General features: G+C 40.4%; 1 protein-coding gene across 1 annotated transcript; it reads left to right on the forward strand.

Moving 5' to 3' along the window:
- The first annotated feature begins 19 nt into the window (after positions 1 to 19).
- Positions 20 to 9971, forward strand: LOC109872096 (T-cell acute lymphocytic leukemia protein 1-like). The gene is made up of 4 exons (XM_020463203.2): positions 20 to 146; positions 1712 to 2248; positions 2983 to 3071; positions 7670 to 9971. Exons 2-4 carry the CDS (start codon positions 1773 to 1775, stop codon positions 8161 to 8163), a joined length of 1059 nt encoding a protein of 352 aa, XP_020318792.1. The 5' UTR covers positions 20 to 146; positions 1712 to 1772; the 3' UTR covers positions 8164 to 9971.
- Positions 9972 to 20913: the final 10942 nt, after the last annotated feature.

Here is a 20913-nt window from a genome sequence, read left to right on the forward strand (position 1 = left end):
GGGCGTCCTGGACGCAATGAGGAATAACTCAAACCTCACTTCCAGTTCCACACTGCACTTCACCAGCACAAAAAAACTCAGACATGGATGACCCACTCACAAAATGGCTCCACTTTCACACTGACATCAACAACACGTCGGGAACGGTAAGCGCATACAATTCATCTATGTTTCATTTTCCATGCCTGCTTTGCACGCGAATTATTTTGAATTCCAATTAGGAGTGTGTTTGAAGAGCTTTTTCGTTATTGTTCGTTCCTTGGACACTTTGGAAAGCATTAGAAACGCTATAGGGCCTATTATTTTTCTCAGATTTAACCCCCCCTCCCCACAATTATAGGCTCATTAGCCTAGGCCTAAATAATTATGTGGCTATTGGTTAAAACGGATTGTTTTGGCCGATTTTAATCTGTATGGATATAAATATTTATTGTCATTGTCTCATTGACAGTGGTAGGTTGTATTATTAGCCTACAGTTAAAAAAGATTGCCTTGTGGTTTCTTCGTTGTTCTGAGTTATGGTAGGCTACACACTTCAATACTACAGCATCTAGGCCTATACCGTAAAACAAGAAAGGGAACGAAAAATAAATCCAAAATTCTTACAAAAGCTCAGTTATGCCAACCTTTGTCCCAAATGTCTGTATTGGATCTTAGGCTATTGCTTAAACTGTGGGAGAGAGGAAAAAAACATTATAGGGTCGTTATAAAGGCCTTTGGATTAGGGATTTTTAAGAATCCTATTCACTTACTCTCTTGTTAATAATACATTAATTAATACATTAAATTAGATAGGCCTATAATAATAGATCATTTCAAGAGCAAATTGGCTTTCAAGTGGCCTTTCATGCAACAACAAAATAAAAACGTTAGAGGATTTGAATAAAAAAAGTAATGTTCGAAAACATCAACACTAATTTCCATTTCAAATGCCACAATGAATGCTTGCCCCATAGGCCTTGGTCAGGTTGTTGGTGAAATTTGAATAATGTACGAGTAAAAGCACAGTTGTTTGAGGGGGAACGGACTTCAAAGAACAACACGAACGAAAGACCATCAAAAGCAGTTAATTCAATACTATTTTTGACTGACCTCTCATAATGTAGGCACCTTGTGCTGTTCATATTCTTTGTAGGCCTATTCGTTATTCGCGTTGAATGTATTTCTTCTTCTTTCAAACATATTCAATGTGGTGCACTCGAAGATGTCCATAGGTATTCGGAGAATTTCAAGAAGTAGAACTAGCCTATTTTTTCATAATAGAAAACCCTTCGGTGAGCCTTCTAGGATTTATTTAGGGGCTAATCCAAAATGTGGAAAATAAGTAGCTCGACCATATCCTACAAAATGACATGGAAACGTGTTGGTGATGATTATTTGGGACATTGATGACGACATGCACCACCCGTTTTGAATCAAAAACACGTAACAATTTGATGTGCAGATGCCTGCATTTTAGGGGTTCTTTTCTTGCTAATTTCTAGACTAAACGAAATCAACACATTCTCTCTTTAAAATGTGGGGCTTTATACACACGACCCTTCACGGCACAATAACAGCGTTATAATGATGGAATCATGGAGTGATGAAATGACGGGGGAAAGTCTAGAATCTGAATCTGACTTGAAGAATCAAACACGTTTTTTTATAGATCAGTCTTATTTTAGACTATGGCATGCATCTATTTACGAAACATTTTTCTGCCCCATAGTGTGGTGTTTTCGACAGCTGATTTATGGAAAGGCAGGACATAACTACAACGTGATGAAATTATGGAAAAAATTAAGCCGGAGCTTTGTCCTGGAAGTCCCGGTGCCAAATCGTGCAGCCCACTGAAGCAGGATTCCATCATCAGGGGGAATGGATGCAAAGACCCGGAGGACTCGAAGGAGGAGAACCTCCCAGGGGAGGGGGTTAAAACAGATGACGCGCCTCTGCGGGACCCGCGCAACCGGACCATCATCCTCAACGGCGTTGCCAAGGAAACCGCTTACGACGCTCTTGACCTGAAAGGGGAAGTACCAGTAATCGAGCTTTCGAGGAGAGACGATATAAAGGCGGGACAGCAGAGAACGGACAGTCTCACGGTACCGATCACGGAGCTTCGCAGACCACCCGTGCCGTTGCCGCTGCCGCACCGAGACGCGCTGAACGACGCCCGAATGGTTCAGCTGAGCCCAAACGCGTTCCCTCTCCCAGCGCGAGCAATGCTCTACAACCTGGCGCAACCTCTCTCCGCAATCAACAGGTAAAATATAATAAAACATTAAATAGCCTAGCCTTTATGCATTTGAAACAAATGTTATGTTTTCCTGATAGGTTTATTTCACTCTAAAGAATATAGTCTATAAGCCTATGTTATTCATCGTCATTTATTTTTAAGGTAGAATAACTATATGTAGCCTACAGTATTAGGCCTACCGATAGGCATACATCAACACATGTATTTGTAGTCTACCTAAAAATTTAAATAAATGAGAAACGGGCAAAAGTTCATGTAGTTGCTTGTTATCTAGGCTATTGGCTTAATCTACCTTCACAAGGGTATCTGTCAGTGCCTTTACCTCTAGGTTACCTGTGTTCATTAATTGCAGTCTTTTCCTTGACTCATTTGAATGTGGAGGATTTCAGGTACTCACACATAGATGATGTGTTTTTTTGTGAGTAGGGACACTGAGACCATCTGTGGTCCTCTGTAGCTCAGTTGGTAGAGCATGGTGCTTGCTATGGCAGAATAGTGGGTTTGATTTCCGGGACCACCCTTCCTGAAAATGTATGCATGCATGACTTAAAGTCATTTTTCTAAAATCCTCTGCTCAATGACATATATTTTAGAGGCTATAATTAGGCTATCAATTTCATGAAATATTTAGGTATTGCTTCATACCTCATATTGGTAAGCTGTTATAGCCTATATGTGCCTGTGTGTAAATAGTGTGTGTCTATGGTCACCTGTGCCTCATATATTTTCTCTGTCACTAGCCTTGGAGGAGAGTCGGAACAATACTGCATGTACCCCAGCAACAGGGCAAAGCACCGCCCAGCGCCTTACGAGGTTGAGTTTGACGAGGGTAGGCACATTTTTAGATCTTTCTAAGTATGGTAAGACGCACCTCTGCTGTGTCTTCCTGCTGCTTGCAGTCTTCTCCTCATCCCAACGTCATCCCATTCCATTTATCCCCTGGCATGGCTGTAACATGGGCAGGTATTTAATAAAATAGTCTACTGACCACCAACTTCTAGAGAACTCCTAACTAAACCTAATCTTCTGAAATGGTCAAATATACATCTGATGTCTATGGTTTTAGCTTCTTAGAAACATAATATACTGCATCTCATTTTCTCTATCCCCCACTCACAGTCAAATGCAGTTGTAGAATAAAGGGAGGGTGGAGGGAGTTAGGTGCTGCCATGCCAAGGCTTTGCTGCATAGTAAACTGGAGGATTAAGGGAGGCTGGGTGTGTTCCAAGAGAATGGCATGCACCAATGGGATATTCTATTTCTCAAATGCATCCCACAGTTTCTGGCGGGAGCCGCCGATATTGTTAATCGGCTTCATGAACCAATATCTAAAAAACAACTTTGGAAAATACACTACATGACCAAAAGAATGTGGACACCTGTTCGTCGAACATCTCATTCCAAAATCATGGGCATTAATATGGAGATGGTCCCCCCTTTGCTGCTATAACAGCCTGCACTATTCTGGGAAGGCTTTCTACTAGATCAGTGCTGCCCAACCCTTTTCCTGGAGATCTACCGTCCTGTGCGTTTTCAGTCCAAACCTAAATGAACACATCTGAATCTACTAATTAGCTGCTCAACAAGACCTTAACTAGCTGAATCAGATATGCTTAATTAGGGTTGGACTGAAAACCTACAGGACAGTAGATCTCCAGGAAGAGGGTTGGACTGAAAACCTACAGGACAGGAGATCTCCAAGAAGAGGGTTGGGCAGCCCTGCGCTAGATGTTGGAACATTGCTGCCGGGACTTGCTTTCAGCCACAAGAGCATTAGTGAGGTCGGGCACTGATGTTGGGTGATTAGACCTGGCTCGCAGTCGGCATTCTAATTCATTCCAAAGGTGGGGTTGAGGTCAGGGTCTGTGCAGGCCAGTCAAGTTCTTTCACACCGATCTCAACAAACCATTTTGTGTATGGACAAACCCAGATTTGTCCTTCGGACTGCCAGATGGTGAAGCGTCATACATCACTCCAGAGAACGCGTTTCCACTGCTCCGGTGATCTTAGGCTTGTGTGTGGCTGTTCGGCCATGGAAACCCTTTTCATGAAGTTCCTGATGAACAGTTCTTGTGCTGACATTGCTTCCGGAGGCAGTTTGGAACTCGGGAGTAAGTGTTGCAACCGACGACAGACGATTTTTACCCGCAACGTGCTTCAGCACTCGGCAGTCCCGTTTTGTGAGCTTGTGTGGTCTACCACTTTGCAGCTGAGCCATTGTTTGTCCTAGATGTTTCCACTTCGCAATAACAGCACTTACAGTTGGTCAGGGAAGCTCTAGCAGGGCAGAAATTTGACGAACTGTCTTGTTGGAAAGGGGGCATCCTATGACGGTGCCACCTTGAAAGTCACTGAGCTCTTCATTAAGGCCATTCTGCTATGAATGTTTGTGTATGGAGATTGCATGGCTGTGTGCTCAATTTTACACACCTATCAGCAACGGATGTGGCTGAAATAGCCGAATCCACTAATTTGAAGGGGTGTCTACATACTTTTGTATATGTAGTGTATATGATAATGGGTAACATACAGTCACAGTCAAAAGTTTGGACACACCTACACATTCAAGGGTTTTTCTTTATTTTTTAAAACTATTTTCTAAATTTTAGAATAATACTGAAGACATCAAAACTATGAAATAACACATGTAATCATGTAGTAACCAGAAAAGTGTTAAACAAATCAAAATATATGTTATATTTGAGATTATTCAAAGTAGCTCCCTTTGCCTTGATGACAACTTTGCACACTTTTGGCATTCTCTCAACCAGCTTCATCTGGAATGCTTTTCCAACAGTCTTGAAGGAGTTCCCACATTTGCTGAGCTTGTTGGCTGCTTTTCCTTCATTCTGCAGTCCAACTCATCCCAAACCATCTCAAAGTGTGTTGGGTCATTGTCCTGTTGAAAAACAAATGATAGTCCCACTAAGCGCAAACCAGATGGGATGAAGTATCACTGCAGAATGCTGTGGTAGCCAAGCTGGTTAAGTGTGCCTTGAATTCTAAATAAATCACTGATAGTGTCACCAGAAAAGCTCTACTACACCATCACACCTCCTCCTCCATGCTTCACGGTAGGAGCCACACATGAGGGGATCATCCATTCACCTACTCTGTGTCTCACAAAAACACAGCGGTTGGAACCAAAAATCTCAAATATGGACTCATCAGACCAAAGGACAGATTTTCACCGGTCTAATGTCCATTGCTCGTGTTTCTTGGCCCAAGCAAGTCCCTTCTTCTTATTAGTGTCCTTTAGTAGCAGTTTCTTTGCAGCAATCGACCATGAAGGCCTGATTCGCGCAGTCTCTCCTAACAAGTTGATGTTGAGACGTGTCTGTTGAATTCTGTGAAGCATTTATTTTTGGCTGCAATTTGGGCTGTGAGGCTGGTAACTCTAATGAACCTATCCTCTGCAGATGAGGTAACTCTGGCTCTTCTTTTCCTGTGAAGTTCCTCATGAGAGCCAGTTTCATCATAGTGCTTGATGGGTTTTGCGACTGCACTTGAAGGAACTTTCAAAGTTCTTGACATTTTCCAGATTGACTGACCTTCATTAAAGTAATGATGGACTGTCATTTCTCTTTGCTTATTTGAGCTGTACTTGCCATAATATGGACTTGGTCTTTTACCAAATAGGGCTATCTTCTGTATACCACCCCTACCTTGTCACAACACAACTAATTGTCTCGAATGCATTAAGAAGAATAGAAATTCCACAAATGACCTTTTAACAAGGCACACCTGTTAATTGAAATGCATTCCAGGTGACTACCTCATGAAGCCGGTTGAGAGAAAGACAAGAATGTGCAAATATGTCATCAAGGCAAAGGTTGGCTACTTTGAAGAATCTCAAATATAAAATATATTTAGATTTGTTCAACACTTTTGGTTACTACATGATTCCATTTGGCTGAGATCCCGCTAACGGGATCGATATGACAACAGCCAGTGAAAGTGCAGGGCGCCAAATTCAAACAACAGAAATCTCATGAATGAAATTCCTCAAACATACAAGTATTTCACACCATTTTAAAGATAGACTTGTTGTTAATCCCACCACAGTGTCCGATTTCAAATAGGCTTTACGGCAAAAGCACCACAAACGATTATGTTAGGTGAGTGCCTATTGACAGAAAAACACAGCCATTTTTCCATCCAAAGAGAGGAGTCACAAAAAGCAGAAATAGAGATAAATGAATCACTAACCTTTGATGATCTTCATCATATGGCACTCATAGGACTTCATGTTACACAATACATGTATGTTTTGTTCGATAAAATTCCTATATATATATTAAAAAAAATCTCTGTATACATTGGCGCGTTATGTTCAGTAGTTCCAAAAACATCCGCTGATTTTACAGAGAGCCACATCAATTTACAGAACTACTCATCATAAATGTTGATGAAAATACAAGTGTTATACATGGAACTTTAGATAAACTTCTCCTTAATGCAACCGCTGTGTCAGATTTGAAAAAAGCTTTACCGAAAAAGCTAACCATGCAACAATCTGAGTACAGAGCTCAGAGACCAAAACAAACCAAACAGATATCCGCCATGTTGTGTAGTCAATAGAAGTCAGAAATAGCATTATAAATATTCACTTACCTTTGATGATCTTCATCAGAATGCACTCCCAGGAATCCCAGTTACACAATAAATGTTTGATTTATTCGATAAAGTTCATCATTCATGTCCAAATACCTCCTTTTGTTAGCGCATTTGGTTTGAAGTCCCATGAGTGTTATCTGATGAAGATCATCAAAGGTTAGTGATTAATTTATCTCTATTTGTGATTTTTGTGACTCCTCTCTTTGGCTGGAAAAATGGCTGTGTTTTTCTGTGAGTTGGTGGTGACCTAACATCATCGTTTGTGGTGCTTTCACTGTTATAAATGTTATAAATCAGACACTGTGGCTGGATTAACGAGAATTTTATCTTTAAAATGGTGTAAAATACTTGTATGCTTGAGGAATTTTAATTATGAGATTTTTGTTGTTTTGAATTTGGCGCCCTGCACTTTCACTGGCTGTTGGCGATCCCAGAGAGGTTTTAACACATTCTCATCACTTATCGTTTTTAATTTACCTCGTGAGGAGGAAAACTTACATCTGAAGTGTCCACTTCTGTAGAGGAGTTAAGAGAATAAGCAAGCCTGACTTTAACAATGAAATTGACATGATAAATCATTTGGACTGACTGAGTCTTACTTTTCATTTGTGCATCTCCCTTCCTACATCCCGTATATCTTTCGTTACTCCTGATCACCTTCTCCTCCCCTTCTCCTTTCTCATCCTCCTCCTCCTCCTCCTCCTTCAACTCTCCTCCTCCTCTTCCTCCACTCCCCTTCTCCTCCTATTCCCCCTCCCCTTCTCCTCTCCTCCTCCCCCATCCCCCTCTCCTCCTCCTCTCCTCTGCCAGCTGGCCAGCCAAAGATCGTACGGCGGATCTTCACCAACAGCCGGGAGCGCTGGCGGCAGCAGAACGTTAACGGAGCGTTCTCCGAGCTCCGGAAGCTCATCCCCACCCACCCACCGGACAAGAAGCTGAGCAAGAATGAGATACTGCGTCTGGCCATGAAGTATATCAGCTTCCTGTCCAACCTGCTGGATGACCAGGACGGAGGTGGCACAGTGGCCGTGGGCAACGAGACAGGGCTTCTGGTGGGGGGCCGTGAGGGTCGACCCCAAGGGCCCCGTCAGGACGTGGTGGGACTGGCCACGGAGGACGACCTGCTCCTCCAGGGCACGTTGTCGCCTGGGTCCAGCTGCGGGAGTCTGCCAGATGGGGACGGCAGCCCCGAGAGCTTCACCGAGGACCGGGACTCACCCACAGGCCAGAGGACTGTGCCCGCCCCGCGCGGTAGGGAACTGCGACGCAACGTGCGTCCACAAGACAGCGGCAGTCAGCGATGATGGTGATGATAATATTGGTGGTGACAGTTATAACGATGATGGTGACGGAGTTGTCGATGATGGAGTTGATGATGACGGAGTTGATGGTGGACCACAGTAAAACACATGGATTGACTTTTTTCCCTGAAAGAGGGATGACTTAAATATGGATGACAAGGGTCCTAGCATCTCTGAGATTCATCAAAAGAGCAGTGCTTTAGGTTCTGGAAGCATGCTGATGACAGAATTTCACTTCGTCAGGATTCTAATCAGCTCTGAATCCAATGGCAGCTTGCTTGGTATGGTCCTTATTCGGTCAATTGGTTGACAAAACGAAAGACTTGTAAATTCTGCATGCTTTTAATGCTGTCTATGACCTGGGTTGAGGAACAACTCATATTTCCTGAGTTGTGAATGTTCAAATACAGTGTGCTTCTGTTACATTATCATGTCATGAGAAGTATACATCCTATGTCATCATCATAGAAGTCACTCATGCCATGGTACCATGAGGCGACGCAATGGAGGTTTACACCAGGAAATGGCAATGGGATGTTCTCACCTTGGGTTAGGATCCAACTTCGCCAGTTGTCAATGAGGGCATTCTAACTCTTCTGAGTAGTCAAGTTTACGACAACAACATGACAACAGCATAGCTGTTTCACTGATAGCAATGGCTTGATGTCAAATCCTCACAATAAAATACACACTTAAACAAGCATTAAAGACAATTATTTGCTTGAAAATGTGTTATCTTAAGGTTTTAGCACTCACAACACATTATCAAACATGCACATATATCATTACCTACCAAGATATTTTTACAGTGGTTCATGTCAAGTGATGTGATTAGGCAGTTTGATATATTTTACACTGGGTTTTCAGGCATTTAATACATTTTTTTTAGATTCTGCTCAGTGCTCCTGATTACATTCATTTAACAGTGGACAAACAACATGTTCTCTAGAAAATGTATGACAAACACATATAATGATATAAATGTGGTACCTTATTTGTATATTTTTTGTCAAACATTACTGATTAGCATTAAGTAAAACACCCCGTGAACCGTTTGCACACACACACACACACACACACACACACACACACACACACACACACACGCACACACACACACACACACACGCACACACACACACACACACACACACGCACACACACACGCACACACGCACACACACACACACACACACACACACACACACATGCACACACACACGCACACACACACACACACATATCAAGTACAATCTGATTTCTGAGACACTATTTCTGCCATAGCATGTAGATGATGGACTTATGTGCAGCAAGGTAACTAGCAACTACAGATACCAGTGGATAATAAATGACCATTTCTCCTGTCAAGAGGTACAAATAGTATTTCCGTAACTGAGGTCCAATGAAATCGTATGATGACTCACCCAATCATTTTGTATATTATACATTTCTATTTCAATGTTTCTTTCATTGTAATCCAGTTGTGATTTGGTATGGTACACTTAGTATATCACCTTCTTAATATGCCCTCCTTTTCTCTGTTGGGATTAGCAACGACATCAGCAGTTTTATGTCAGTAAACAGTGAGGCGTACATCCCTGTTGTTTGGTTATTTGATTGCTGCTTTTTCAGCAGACATTTAGTAGCCTATCTTGGTACCTTTGGTTACTATTTTATGAACTACAGTAAAGCAAAGGGACATTGTTGTTTTTAGTAAAAAAGCATGTTTGTTGTATGATAAATATATCTATGACTATATGCAATGACTTTTATATCAAATGCTGAATAAAATGAACACACAAAACGCAAAATACTGCCATACAAAATGCTCCTTATGTGTTTTGTAAACCATGACAATTGTGGGTTATAAACTAGACAATTTTTTCAATCATATTTATAACACAGATTTGTACATTTTTGTTATGCATTTTTCTTATTTACTTATTTCGCAGGAATCATTACCCATATAGAATTAAGACTATGGAACTAATATGTTAGGAATATTTGACAACAACTTGTTCTTACATTTTAAAGCTGAATTAATCTCAAATGGACCAATCTCTCCCTGTAACATATCCTACTGCCTAGCAATGTGAAGTAAATCCATAACCCCCCACAAGGCATGTAAAACACTCCCACTTCAGTCTGGAATCTTCACTTCCTCTAAGCAAGTGACAACTTCCTGCAAAGGTCAGCATGGCTCAGTGACCTTCAGGATATCCTGCCATTGTGAAAGTGGTTCACAGTATTTAGATTCTCCACACTCGCAGACTGTCTGAGGCATTACCAAACAATCACAACCAACATGGAGAGTTATTCATTGATGATGCGACACAAAACCAAAAAGTAAACCACAGACAAAGTAATAATGCATAAACGCTACATATAATGCATAATCGCTGTATCAATCATTTTACTTAACAATAATATTGCAGTAAAAATATGTTTCTGTTTTTGTATGAATTATTGTGATATTTGCTCCACTTGCACACATCACAAAAACAAAGTGCAGTGTTTCTAGGAAAGGGGAGACAACCAGGTGTTTTAGGACCTCTCCAGTATTCCACAGTCGGCTATGACTGGACTGTGACCTTCATAACTATCTCTGTGACTGGACTGTGACCTCCATAACTATCTCTGTGACTGGACTGTGACCTCCATAACTATCTATGTGACTGGACTGTGATCTCCATAACTATCTCTGTGACTGGACTGTGACCTCCATAACTATCTCTGTGACTGGACTGTGACCTCCATAACTATCTCTGTGACTGGACTGTGACCTCCATAACTATCTCTGTGACTGGACTGTGACCTCCATAACTAGCTCTGTGACTGGACTGTGACCTCCATAACTAGCTCTGTGACTGGACTGTGACCTCCATAACTAGCTCTGTGACTGGACTGTGACCTCCATAACTAGCTCTGTGACTGGACTGCCTAACATACATTTACCTGCAAACTGGAGACTATAGTCATACTGTCCATCTAAAAAGAGTGTATGAGAGAGAGCGAGAGAGAGAGAAAGAGTGACAAAAAGACAGGGTAAGTGTGTGTGTGTGCATGTGTGTGCACACATGTGTGTGTATTTATCATCTCAGTGCAGATGGATGGTAGAGTGTCTCTTGCAGCCAAATTATTCTGTATGTTAATGAGTTGTTATCTGACGCGCTGCAGGAACAATACACTGACTCTCACACAGTGGGGATCCAGCCTGCTGGGTACAGATTACACTGCCTACACCACCATGGCAGTTATTTATATTTCCACACACAGTATACAGTATAGCAACACAAACACACACACACACACACACACACACACACACACACACACACACACACACACACACACACACACACACACACACACACACACACACACACGCACGCACACGCACAAAAATACATGGTTTATCTCTTTTAATTTACCTGGAAAAATAGGATGGTTCAAAACTCATGGTGGAAAGACGCTTTTCTCATTCTCTACCCACAGGTGGCGATGTCTCTCCTTCTATGGCTTGTATTGGATGTGCAGGTAACTGCCAACATAAAGGAAACAGTTGAGTTAATGAGGGATACAAAGTGTATTGAAAGCAGGTGCTACCACACAGGTGCGGTTCCTGAATTAATTAAGCAAGAAACATCCCATCATGCTTAGGGTCATGTACTGCCTGGAAACTCAATGTTGAATTACATTGAATTCTACGTCCGGCAGAAATTGGCTTTTGAATCAGGAAAGTTTCCTCACAACTACTACAAGCCAGAATGTTGAATAAAATTATATTTTAACTTACCTTACTGGTTGTCTGTGCGGTTGATCCTTTTGGCGGTAGAGATGTGAGACAATATATCCACAGTAAAGTATAATTACATCAACTTTTCAAAGCACTTGTAATGCATTCAAATTTCTATCACCTGAAGCATGCATACAATATAAAAAATACATGCACGAGATGCGTGCATACTTGCCTAGCTCGTGCACTTGTTTACATTGCTCTGTGCATGCTTCAGGTGATAGAAATCTGAATGTATTACCAGTGCTTTGAACATTTGATTTAATTTAACTTTCCTGTGGATATATTGTCTAACCTATATCCACAAGAAAATCATGTGACTTCTTGTAAATTCCAATGTCATTAGGTGACATTAGGGGACAGTACTGTATGCAGGAGACAAGACCGTGTCAGAGAGTAACACTGTTTTCTTTTTTATATTTCATTCTAGGAAATTCATAGTCACCAACTTCTGTATTTGTGTTGAGTGCTGAATATGCAATGCAACTTGTAAATCCCCCGAACAAAGTATAATTTTAGGAATAACATACAACAGCGGTGAGGGTGAAATGAATGAAGCATCAACTGAAGAGTTTATTCCCAAAATGCTTTCAAATCCAATTTTTCATCAGAAATGAATGCTTATGGTACCTTTTTCAAAATTGTACCTTGATTTAATTAGGCAAGTCAGTTAAGAACAACTTCTTATTTACAATGACAGCCTACCCCTGCCAAACCCTGCCAATGCTGGGCCAATTGTGCACCGCCCTATGGGACTCCCAATCACGGCTGGTTGTGATACAGCCTGGAATCTAACCAGGGTCTGTAGTGATGCCTCTAGCACTGAGATGCAGTGCCTTAGACTGCTGTGCCACTCAGGAGACCTTTTTATTTTCCAGCAGCATACCACTCTGCATCCCACTGCTGGCTTGCTTTTGAAGCTAAGCAGGATTGGTTCTGGTTGGTTCCTAGATGGGAGACCAGATCCTGCTGAAAGTGGTGTTGGAGGGCCAGTAGGGGGCACTCTTTCCTTTGGTCTGATTGGGGACATTGCCCTGTGTAGGGTGCTGTCTTTTGGCTGGGACGTTAAACGGGCATTCTAAATTCCCAATCTGGCTCTCATACCATCACGGTCACCAAATCATCCCCAGCTTCCAATTGGCTCATTCATTCCTCCTCTCCCTTGTAACTATTCCCCAGGTAGTTGCTGTAAATGAGAATGTGTTCTCAGTCAACTTACCTGGTAAAATAAATGTGTGTGTAAAATATTACTGTCCTCAGATGATTAATTCATAGATTTGAGATGTTACAATTGGTTTGGTGCGAAAATGCTATATCCATTGTTTAGCTAAAATGGAAAGTTTGCATCAAGTTTAAAATATAAATTCATCACGTCATCAATCTAGCGTCATGCTATAGTGTTAGGTTAGAGTTAGGCATCATCCCAAATGGCACCATATTCCCTATACAGTGCGCTACATTTGACCAGAGCCCAGATCTAATTTTCCCGAAATGCAAAAAAAAGTATTATACAAGTATATCTTTTTTTAAATATTGATGTCATAAATGTAGAACTTGTACAGTTATTTTGTTAAAATTTGACTGTGAAAAACTTGCATTGCTACTTTTTTCTCTGAGATTGAGGCGGAGGTATCTCGTCTTGCAACTAAATGTAATTGTTTGTCTCTTTGAAATGAAACCATTTCGTTTTTTATTTTATTTCTTTCAACTTTGTTTAACCAGGTAGGCCAGTTGAGAACAAGTTCTCATTTACAACTGCGACCTGGCCAAGATAAAGCAAAGCAGTGCGACACAAACTAGTGATAGGTTTCAAACAAATAAGCATATAATCTATCATGTGTGTGTGCTTATGTCATTCTGTGTGATTATTTAGTTAGTTCGTAAATAAATAATTTAGCCAATTTGTGTATCGCTGTCATCATGTAGACTGGGGTTCGTGCAGATTTATAGAATATTACGACATTCAGAATGAGACTGATATGAGGTAAAATACTGTACATCTTATAAGAGTTTAATTCGGGAGTTAGTTACTTGTTCAATAAGTTTTCCTGTGGTGCCCCAAGTTACCGAGTTAATTGTTACACGATTAATTTAATCACATAATCAATTCAACATAGTTAACTGATTTGATAAGATAACAGTCATTACATTAATGATATTCATGTCACAACACATCCCAACACAACACTTATTTATCCAGTATTACAGTATATCCTGCTGAATGCTAAATGAGACAAGACACCATTCAGTGACCGTTACAGAAGAGGAATATGTGTATGTGTATACACTGAGTCTATAAAACATTATGCTCTTTCCATGACACAGACTGACCAAGTGAATCCAGGTGAAAGCTATGTTCCCTTATTGATGTCACTTATTAAATCCACTTCAATCAGTGTAGATGAGGAGGAGACAGGTTAAAGAAGGATTTGTAAGCCTTGAGAAAAGGATTGTGAGTGTGTGCCATTCAGAAAGTTAATGGGCAACACAAAATATTTAAGTGCATTTTAGCAGATGCTCTTATCCAGAGCAATTAGGGTTAAGTGCCTTGCTCAAGGGAATATCAACATGTTTTTTTTACCTAGGCAGCTCAGGGATTCAAACCAGCAACCTTTCACAGTTACTGACCCAATGCTCTTAACTGCTAGACTACCTGCCTTTGAACAGGGTATGATAGTAGGTGCTAGGCCAGGGGCACCAGTTTGTGTCAAAAACTGCAAGGCTGCTGGGTTTTTCATGCTAAACAGTTTCCTGTGTGTATCAAAAAAGGCCCACCACCCCAAAGGACATACTGCCAACTTGACAAAACTGTGTGAAGCATTGGAGTCAACATGTGCCAGCATCCCTGTGGAACACTTTCGACACCTTGTAGAGTCCATGCCCCGACGAATTGAGGCTGTTCTGAGGACAAAAGGGAAGGTGTATTTTTTTTTTAAACGAATCAAATCTGTAAGTGGTTGGATTTATAGCAACCGTAGGTGAGATAGTTGTTCCAGTTTACATGGTGTAGGTAGTCTTCATGTACTGTATTTTCTTCCCTACTCTAACAAGTATGCTTAATTCAAGGTGTGAGTGATGTAAAAGTGCTGTATATCTTCCTGCAAATAGGCTTCCAAGAGGGAATTGATTTCACATTGTAAACCACGTTAATGTGACACATTAAGAAATATTCAAATAAGGCTTTACACCCTTATAACTCAAAGGAGGTCAACTGGAAGAGAAATGTACTCTCCTGTAGTTGATTGTTTATTTAAAACAACACAGAAAAGTGTAAAATGACAAGGGAGTTGATTAAAAAACGATACTGACGAGAGTAAAATGGTAATTGGAGTTCAAGTTAATTTGACAAGTCATCTGACAAGCTAGCTAACTAGCTGTTTAGCTGGCTAGCACAAGCACAAACACCAGATAGCTAGCACATTATCTTGTCAACTGTTAATGAGTAGCAAGCCAGCTACAAGTGATGCCAAATAACAAGTCTTATACACTGTCTTATACAGTGAGACATGCAGAATGCAATTGGCGCCATGCTAAAAACCAACAACCAACTTCTGGGGTGATTTTCTCTGAACAGCTCATAAGGGTGACAGACCTCCATTGAAACTAGCTATAAATTGTTTTGAAGCTAAGAATCTCCTCTTTCCAGCAGTGTATACAAATCTAAATGTGTTTTGGGGGTCAATGTGACAGATTATGAGAGAGCAAGTCACATATGTTCAGATATATGCACCATGTCATTGCTCTCTCTCACTCTGCATTGTTTTAGTCTTGCTAGTTGGTGGGGAGCTGGATGTCATTGGCTGGAACTTAAATTGCTAGGGGGCTGGCCCACGTGGGGGGAAATTTAGGGAAAATGCCACAGCAGAGCTAGCAGAAAACAGTGGCTTTCAAACTAGGGATTATGTGGCTAATTGAGGTAAAACAGTAACTTTGCTCATAGATCAAATAAAATAAAAATGTATTTGTCACATACACATGGTTAGCAGATGTTAATGAGAGTGTAGCGAAATGCTTGTGCTTCTAGTTCTGACAATGCCGTAATAACCAACGAGTAATCTAGCTAACAATTCCACAACAACTACCTTATACACATAGATTATGCATGTATGAACTCCACATTGACACATCCAGCCCAATGTACCACCAGCTCACCTGCCTTCACACTGTGATTTGACTATTAGATTATTGTTATTTATTTTTTTGAAAGGAATATTTTCACCATATTAAAACGAGAGTTCAGTTCACGTAACAGGGTTGACCTTAAAATGAGGGACAGACATAAATGAATCACTAATCTCATGACATAAATAATAATCTTCTGAAATTATTTTGACAAACAAACAGTATAACTAGGGCTTCACAATGATGGGAAATCTTGGAGACATTTTGTGGTTAAGTCGATTCAAATCTTCCTAGAAGTCACAGAGGGTGCACCAAGGAAAATTCTCCATATGGTCTATATTAAAGGTCACTTTATTGAATATAACAGGCTGTTAAAGTTCAATATTGAATTCGTTTGGTGGAATTATGCTTTACTTTTTTCATGCCTTTTTCAGTAGTACATCTCATAAAAAAATGGTCTTCTCTCACTCCATCCAACTCTAAGCAGGTAACATAATGGAGTAATGGGAAGTTCATGGGGAAAATCTCAGTTGAATTTGCTCGACTCCTATCGCCTCTCTCCTACGTCCGCTCCTCGCCTGCTTTTGAAAAAGGTCAAAGATAATCCAGAAGTGGAGATGAGGAGAGGAAATGAGGGAAATTAACTCATATGAAATGAGACTCCTTTTCCACTCAGGCGTATTACATTTAAGGGGTTTAGATACCAAAATAAATGTGTAAAGTGATAAAGAAAAAATGAAAATACTTGTGCAAGACATTTTATAGATGAAAAGATAAGTAGTGTAATGTTTTTTAAATGTGTGCATGATTTCTCCTTTGAGAAAACAACAGCTGATTCAAAGCGGGTGTGGCAGATATTAAAACACTTACACACTTACCTCTGCCAGGATACTCTTGTGCATCCTCTGTTAAAGTAGGTCATTGATGATGGGCGCAAACTCCTTTGTTCGCCTACTAATAAATTGACACTCTCCTCGATCACTTATTGCTTTCCGTGTCACACAGGAGAGAGGAGACTTTTCCCCGTTTGACCTCCAGTGCCTCTATTCATTCTGTTAGTCATTCTCACTCAGATATCATATGAACAAGGCATAAGTAATTACAACATGTGTAGAATTGCAGGAAATTAGCTTTAAAACTGTAAACATTTCTCTCCACCCCAAGGCAAAATAGGTCATTGCCGTAAATTAGCTGTAAAACATTTTATAATTTTTTTTGCCCCATGGCATAATTAGTAGAATTGCAGAAAACTTGCTCTAGAGGTCCAATGCAGCTCTTTTTATCTAAATATCATTTCTGGGTAACAATTACAGTTGAAGTCGGAAGTTTACATACACTTAGGTTGGAGTTTGTCAACCACTCCACTAATTTCTTGTTAGAAACCTATAGTTTGGGTAAGTCGGAAGAACATCTACTTTGTGCATGACACAAGTCATTTTTCCAACAATTGTTTACAGACAGATTATTTCACTTATAATTCACACAATTCCGGTTGGTCAGAAGTTTACATACACTAAGTTGACTGTGACAGCTTGGAAAATTCTAGAAAATGATGTCATGGCTTTAGAAGCTTCTGATAGGTTACTTAACATCATTTGAGTCAATTGGAGGTGTATCTGTGGATGTATTTCAAGGCCTACCTTCAAACACAGTGTCTCTTTGCTTGACATCATGGGTAAATCAAAAGAAATCAGCCAAGACCTCAGAAAACAAATTGTAGACCTCCACAAGTCTGGTTCATCCTTGGGAGCAAGTTTCAAACGCCTGAAGGTACCACGTTCATCTGTACAAACAATAGTACGCAAGTATAAACACCGTGGGACCACGCAGCCGTCATACCGCTCAGGAAGGAGATGCGTTCTGTCTCCTAGAGATGAATGCACTTTGGTGCGAAAAGTTAAAATCAATCCCAGAACAACAGCAAAGGACCTTGTGAAGATGTTTGAGGAAACAGGTACAAAAGGATCTGTAGCCACAGTAAAACGAGTCCTATATCGACATAACATGAAAGGCCGCTCAGCAAGGAAGATGCCATTGCTCCAAAACTGCCATTAAAAAAACAGACTACGGTTTGCAACTGCACATGGGGACAAAGATGGTACTTTTTGGAGAAATATCCTTTGGTCTGATGAAACAACAATATAACTGTTTGGCCATAATGACCATCATTATGTTTGGAGGAAAAATGGGGAGGCTTGCATGCCGAAGAACACCATCCCAACAGTGAAGCACGGGGGTGGCAGCATCATGTTGCTTTGCTGCAGGAAGGACTGGTGCAGTTCACAATATAGATGACATCATGAGGAAAGAAAATGATGTGGATATATTGAAGCAACATCTCAAGACATCAGTCAGGAAGTTAAAGATTGGTCGCAAATGGGTCTTCCAAATGGACAATGACCCCAAGCATACTTCCAAAGTTGTGGCAAAATGGCTTAAGGACAACAAAGTCAAGGTATTGGAGTGGCTATCACAAAGCCCTGACCTCAATCCCATAGAAAATTTGTGGCCAGAACTGAAAAAGCGTGTGCGAGCAAGGAGGGCTACAAACCTGACTCAGTTACACCAGCTCTGTCAGGAGGAATGGGCCAAAATTCACCCAACTTTTTGTGGGAAGCTTGTGGAAGGCTACCTGAAACGTTAGACCCAAGTTAAACAATTTAAAGGTAATCCTACCAAATACTTATTGAGTGTATGTAAACTTCTGACCCACTGGGAATGTGATGAAAGAAATAAAAGCTGAAATAAATCATTCTCTCTACTATAATTCTGACATTTCACATTCTTAAAATAAAATGGTGATCCTAACTGACCTAAAACAGGGATTTTTTACAATGATTAAATGTCAGGAATTGTTTAAATGTATTTGGCTGAGGTGTATGTAAACTTCCTACTTCTACTGTAAGTACCTTACTGAGATTGTTTTCAATAAAAATTGACATAAAGAAATAAAAAATAATAATAAAGAAATAGCTTTTTCTTAGCAAAGAATTTAGATAAGACTGTCTGAGAGTGGTCTGAGTAGGGAAGGGAAAACTTCACAATTTTACAGTAATATTCCACCTAAAACACAGAAAAATCCAATTTTTGCATGCACTGGGCCTTTAAAACAGTAACATTTTCACTACACCCCATGATAAAAATGAGTAGAACTGCAGCAAACTTTCTGTAAAACTGCACATTTTTTCTCTCCGCTCCATGGCAAAATGTATTGAATTGCAGGAAAGTTGCTTTAAAACTGCAACATTTTCTCTACGCCCTATGACAAAATCTGTAACATTGCAGGAAATTAACTTTACTGCGAGGTGGGGGGCCCCCCAACCAAATCGGGCACATGGACACATAGACACACACGAACACATGCACATACACAACTTAAGCATTTATGCACTCAGAAACACCACACACACACAAATAGAAATGGTGGACAGACGCTTTTTCTCATTCTCTACCCACAGGTGGCGATGTCACTACTTTTATGGTTTGTATTGGATGTATGAGTTCAAGACTGTCAACAGGAAGCCAGTCTTGTACTTTACTTTATATCTAAGTTATAGTAATAATTTAGCAGATCAGGTTTATTATGACCAACTCTCTCTCTCTCTCTCTCTCTCTCTCTCTCTCTCACACACACACACACACACACACACACACAGTTTTGATAAAACTTGCTTCTCTTGAGAATGGACATAATATCTCATGAACAGTGAAAGTGTACAAATATGAGGCAAGATATTCAGGTGGTCAGCAGACAGAAACAGTTGAATCCAAACATTTTTCAAAGCCAGTTAAGGATGCTATAGGCCTATTTATTCATTTATCCTATTTTATTGGATTTATTAACTACAAAAGGGTAAGACATGTTTTTAATTCTGGTGCCCTCTGCTCACACAAGCTTGTTATCTTAAAGGACATTCAAAGTTCCTCAATAGAAGCTGCTCCTTCAAGGTATAATTCTCTGGACCTAATTCAGTTCATGCATTTCATAACAAGATGCCCAGCGCTTCAAGTCTGCTCCTCAACCCTCTCTCTCTCTCTCTCTCCCTACCAGCAACATTTCTGTCATAAGCTACACTTGTCTGTCCATCATGCATATAAAGCAACTATCTTGCCTGCTCTATCCACACTGATTGGTGAAGTAATGTAATGAGCTAAATGTAAAAAACTGTTTATCACAGGTTTAAAAAGGAACAATGAAAAACGGTACTTTCTTGGGGTTCGAACTGGTTCAGAAGTGTATTTTGCTGATTGGAACAGTGGAACCGAAATAAAGAATTGTGGTTCTGTTGAGAAAGAAACGATTGGAAAGTAATTTTGGTTCCAACCACTGGAAGGAAGTCTATGACCTAGAGAGTCGAGAAAGCGAGATTGTGGTTTGTTTACATCCATTTGGGTGTTTGTGGGCTTTCATTCTGCACATGGCTGAAACTACATATGAGTACACCGAGGTCCGGGCCTCCGACATTTTTTTCTAATTAGAAATAAAATAATAATAATAAAATGTAAAAAATTGTACACAAGAAAGAAAATCAATTACGTGTCAACATCTAAAATTTGCTTCCAGCGTTGATCATAGTTCATAAAGCTTATAGTTTAGATATGACTGTTCTATTCGCACCTGCCTATTCGCGAACAAGTGGAATCATGAACAGTGGGTTGTTCATCATGTTCGCCTGCTCCACATGATTTGCCTTTTTAGTAGCACATTCACCACTCTCTCAAAAGGCTAACCCTGCTCTCTCGTGGCACAGCCCGAGGGCCTGAGTCATAAAATGAAATACCACAGCTCGGCTCTGCTTACACTGTGTTTGCGAGATGTCAGACAAAAGGTCATT

This window comes from Oncorhynchus kisutch, linkage group LG27, assembly GCF_002021735.2.
Source record: "Oncorhynchus kisutch isolate 150728-3 linkage group LG27, Okis_V2, whole genome shotgun sequence".
Classification (NCBI taxonomy): Eukaryota; Metazoa; Chordata; class Actinopteri; order Salmoniformes; family Salmonidae; genus Oncorhynchus; species Oncorhynchus kisutch.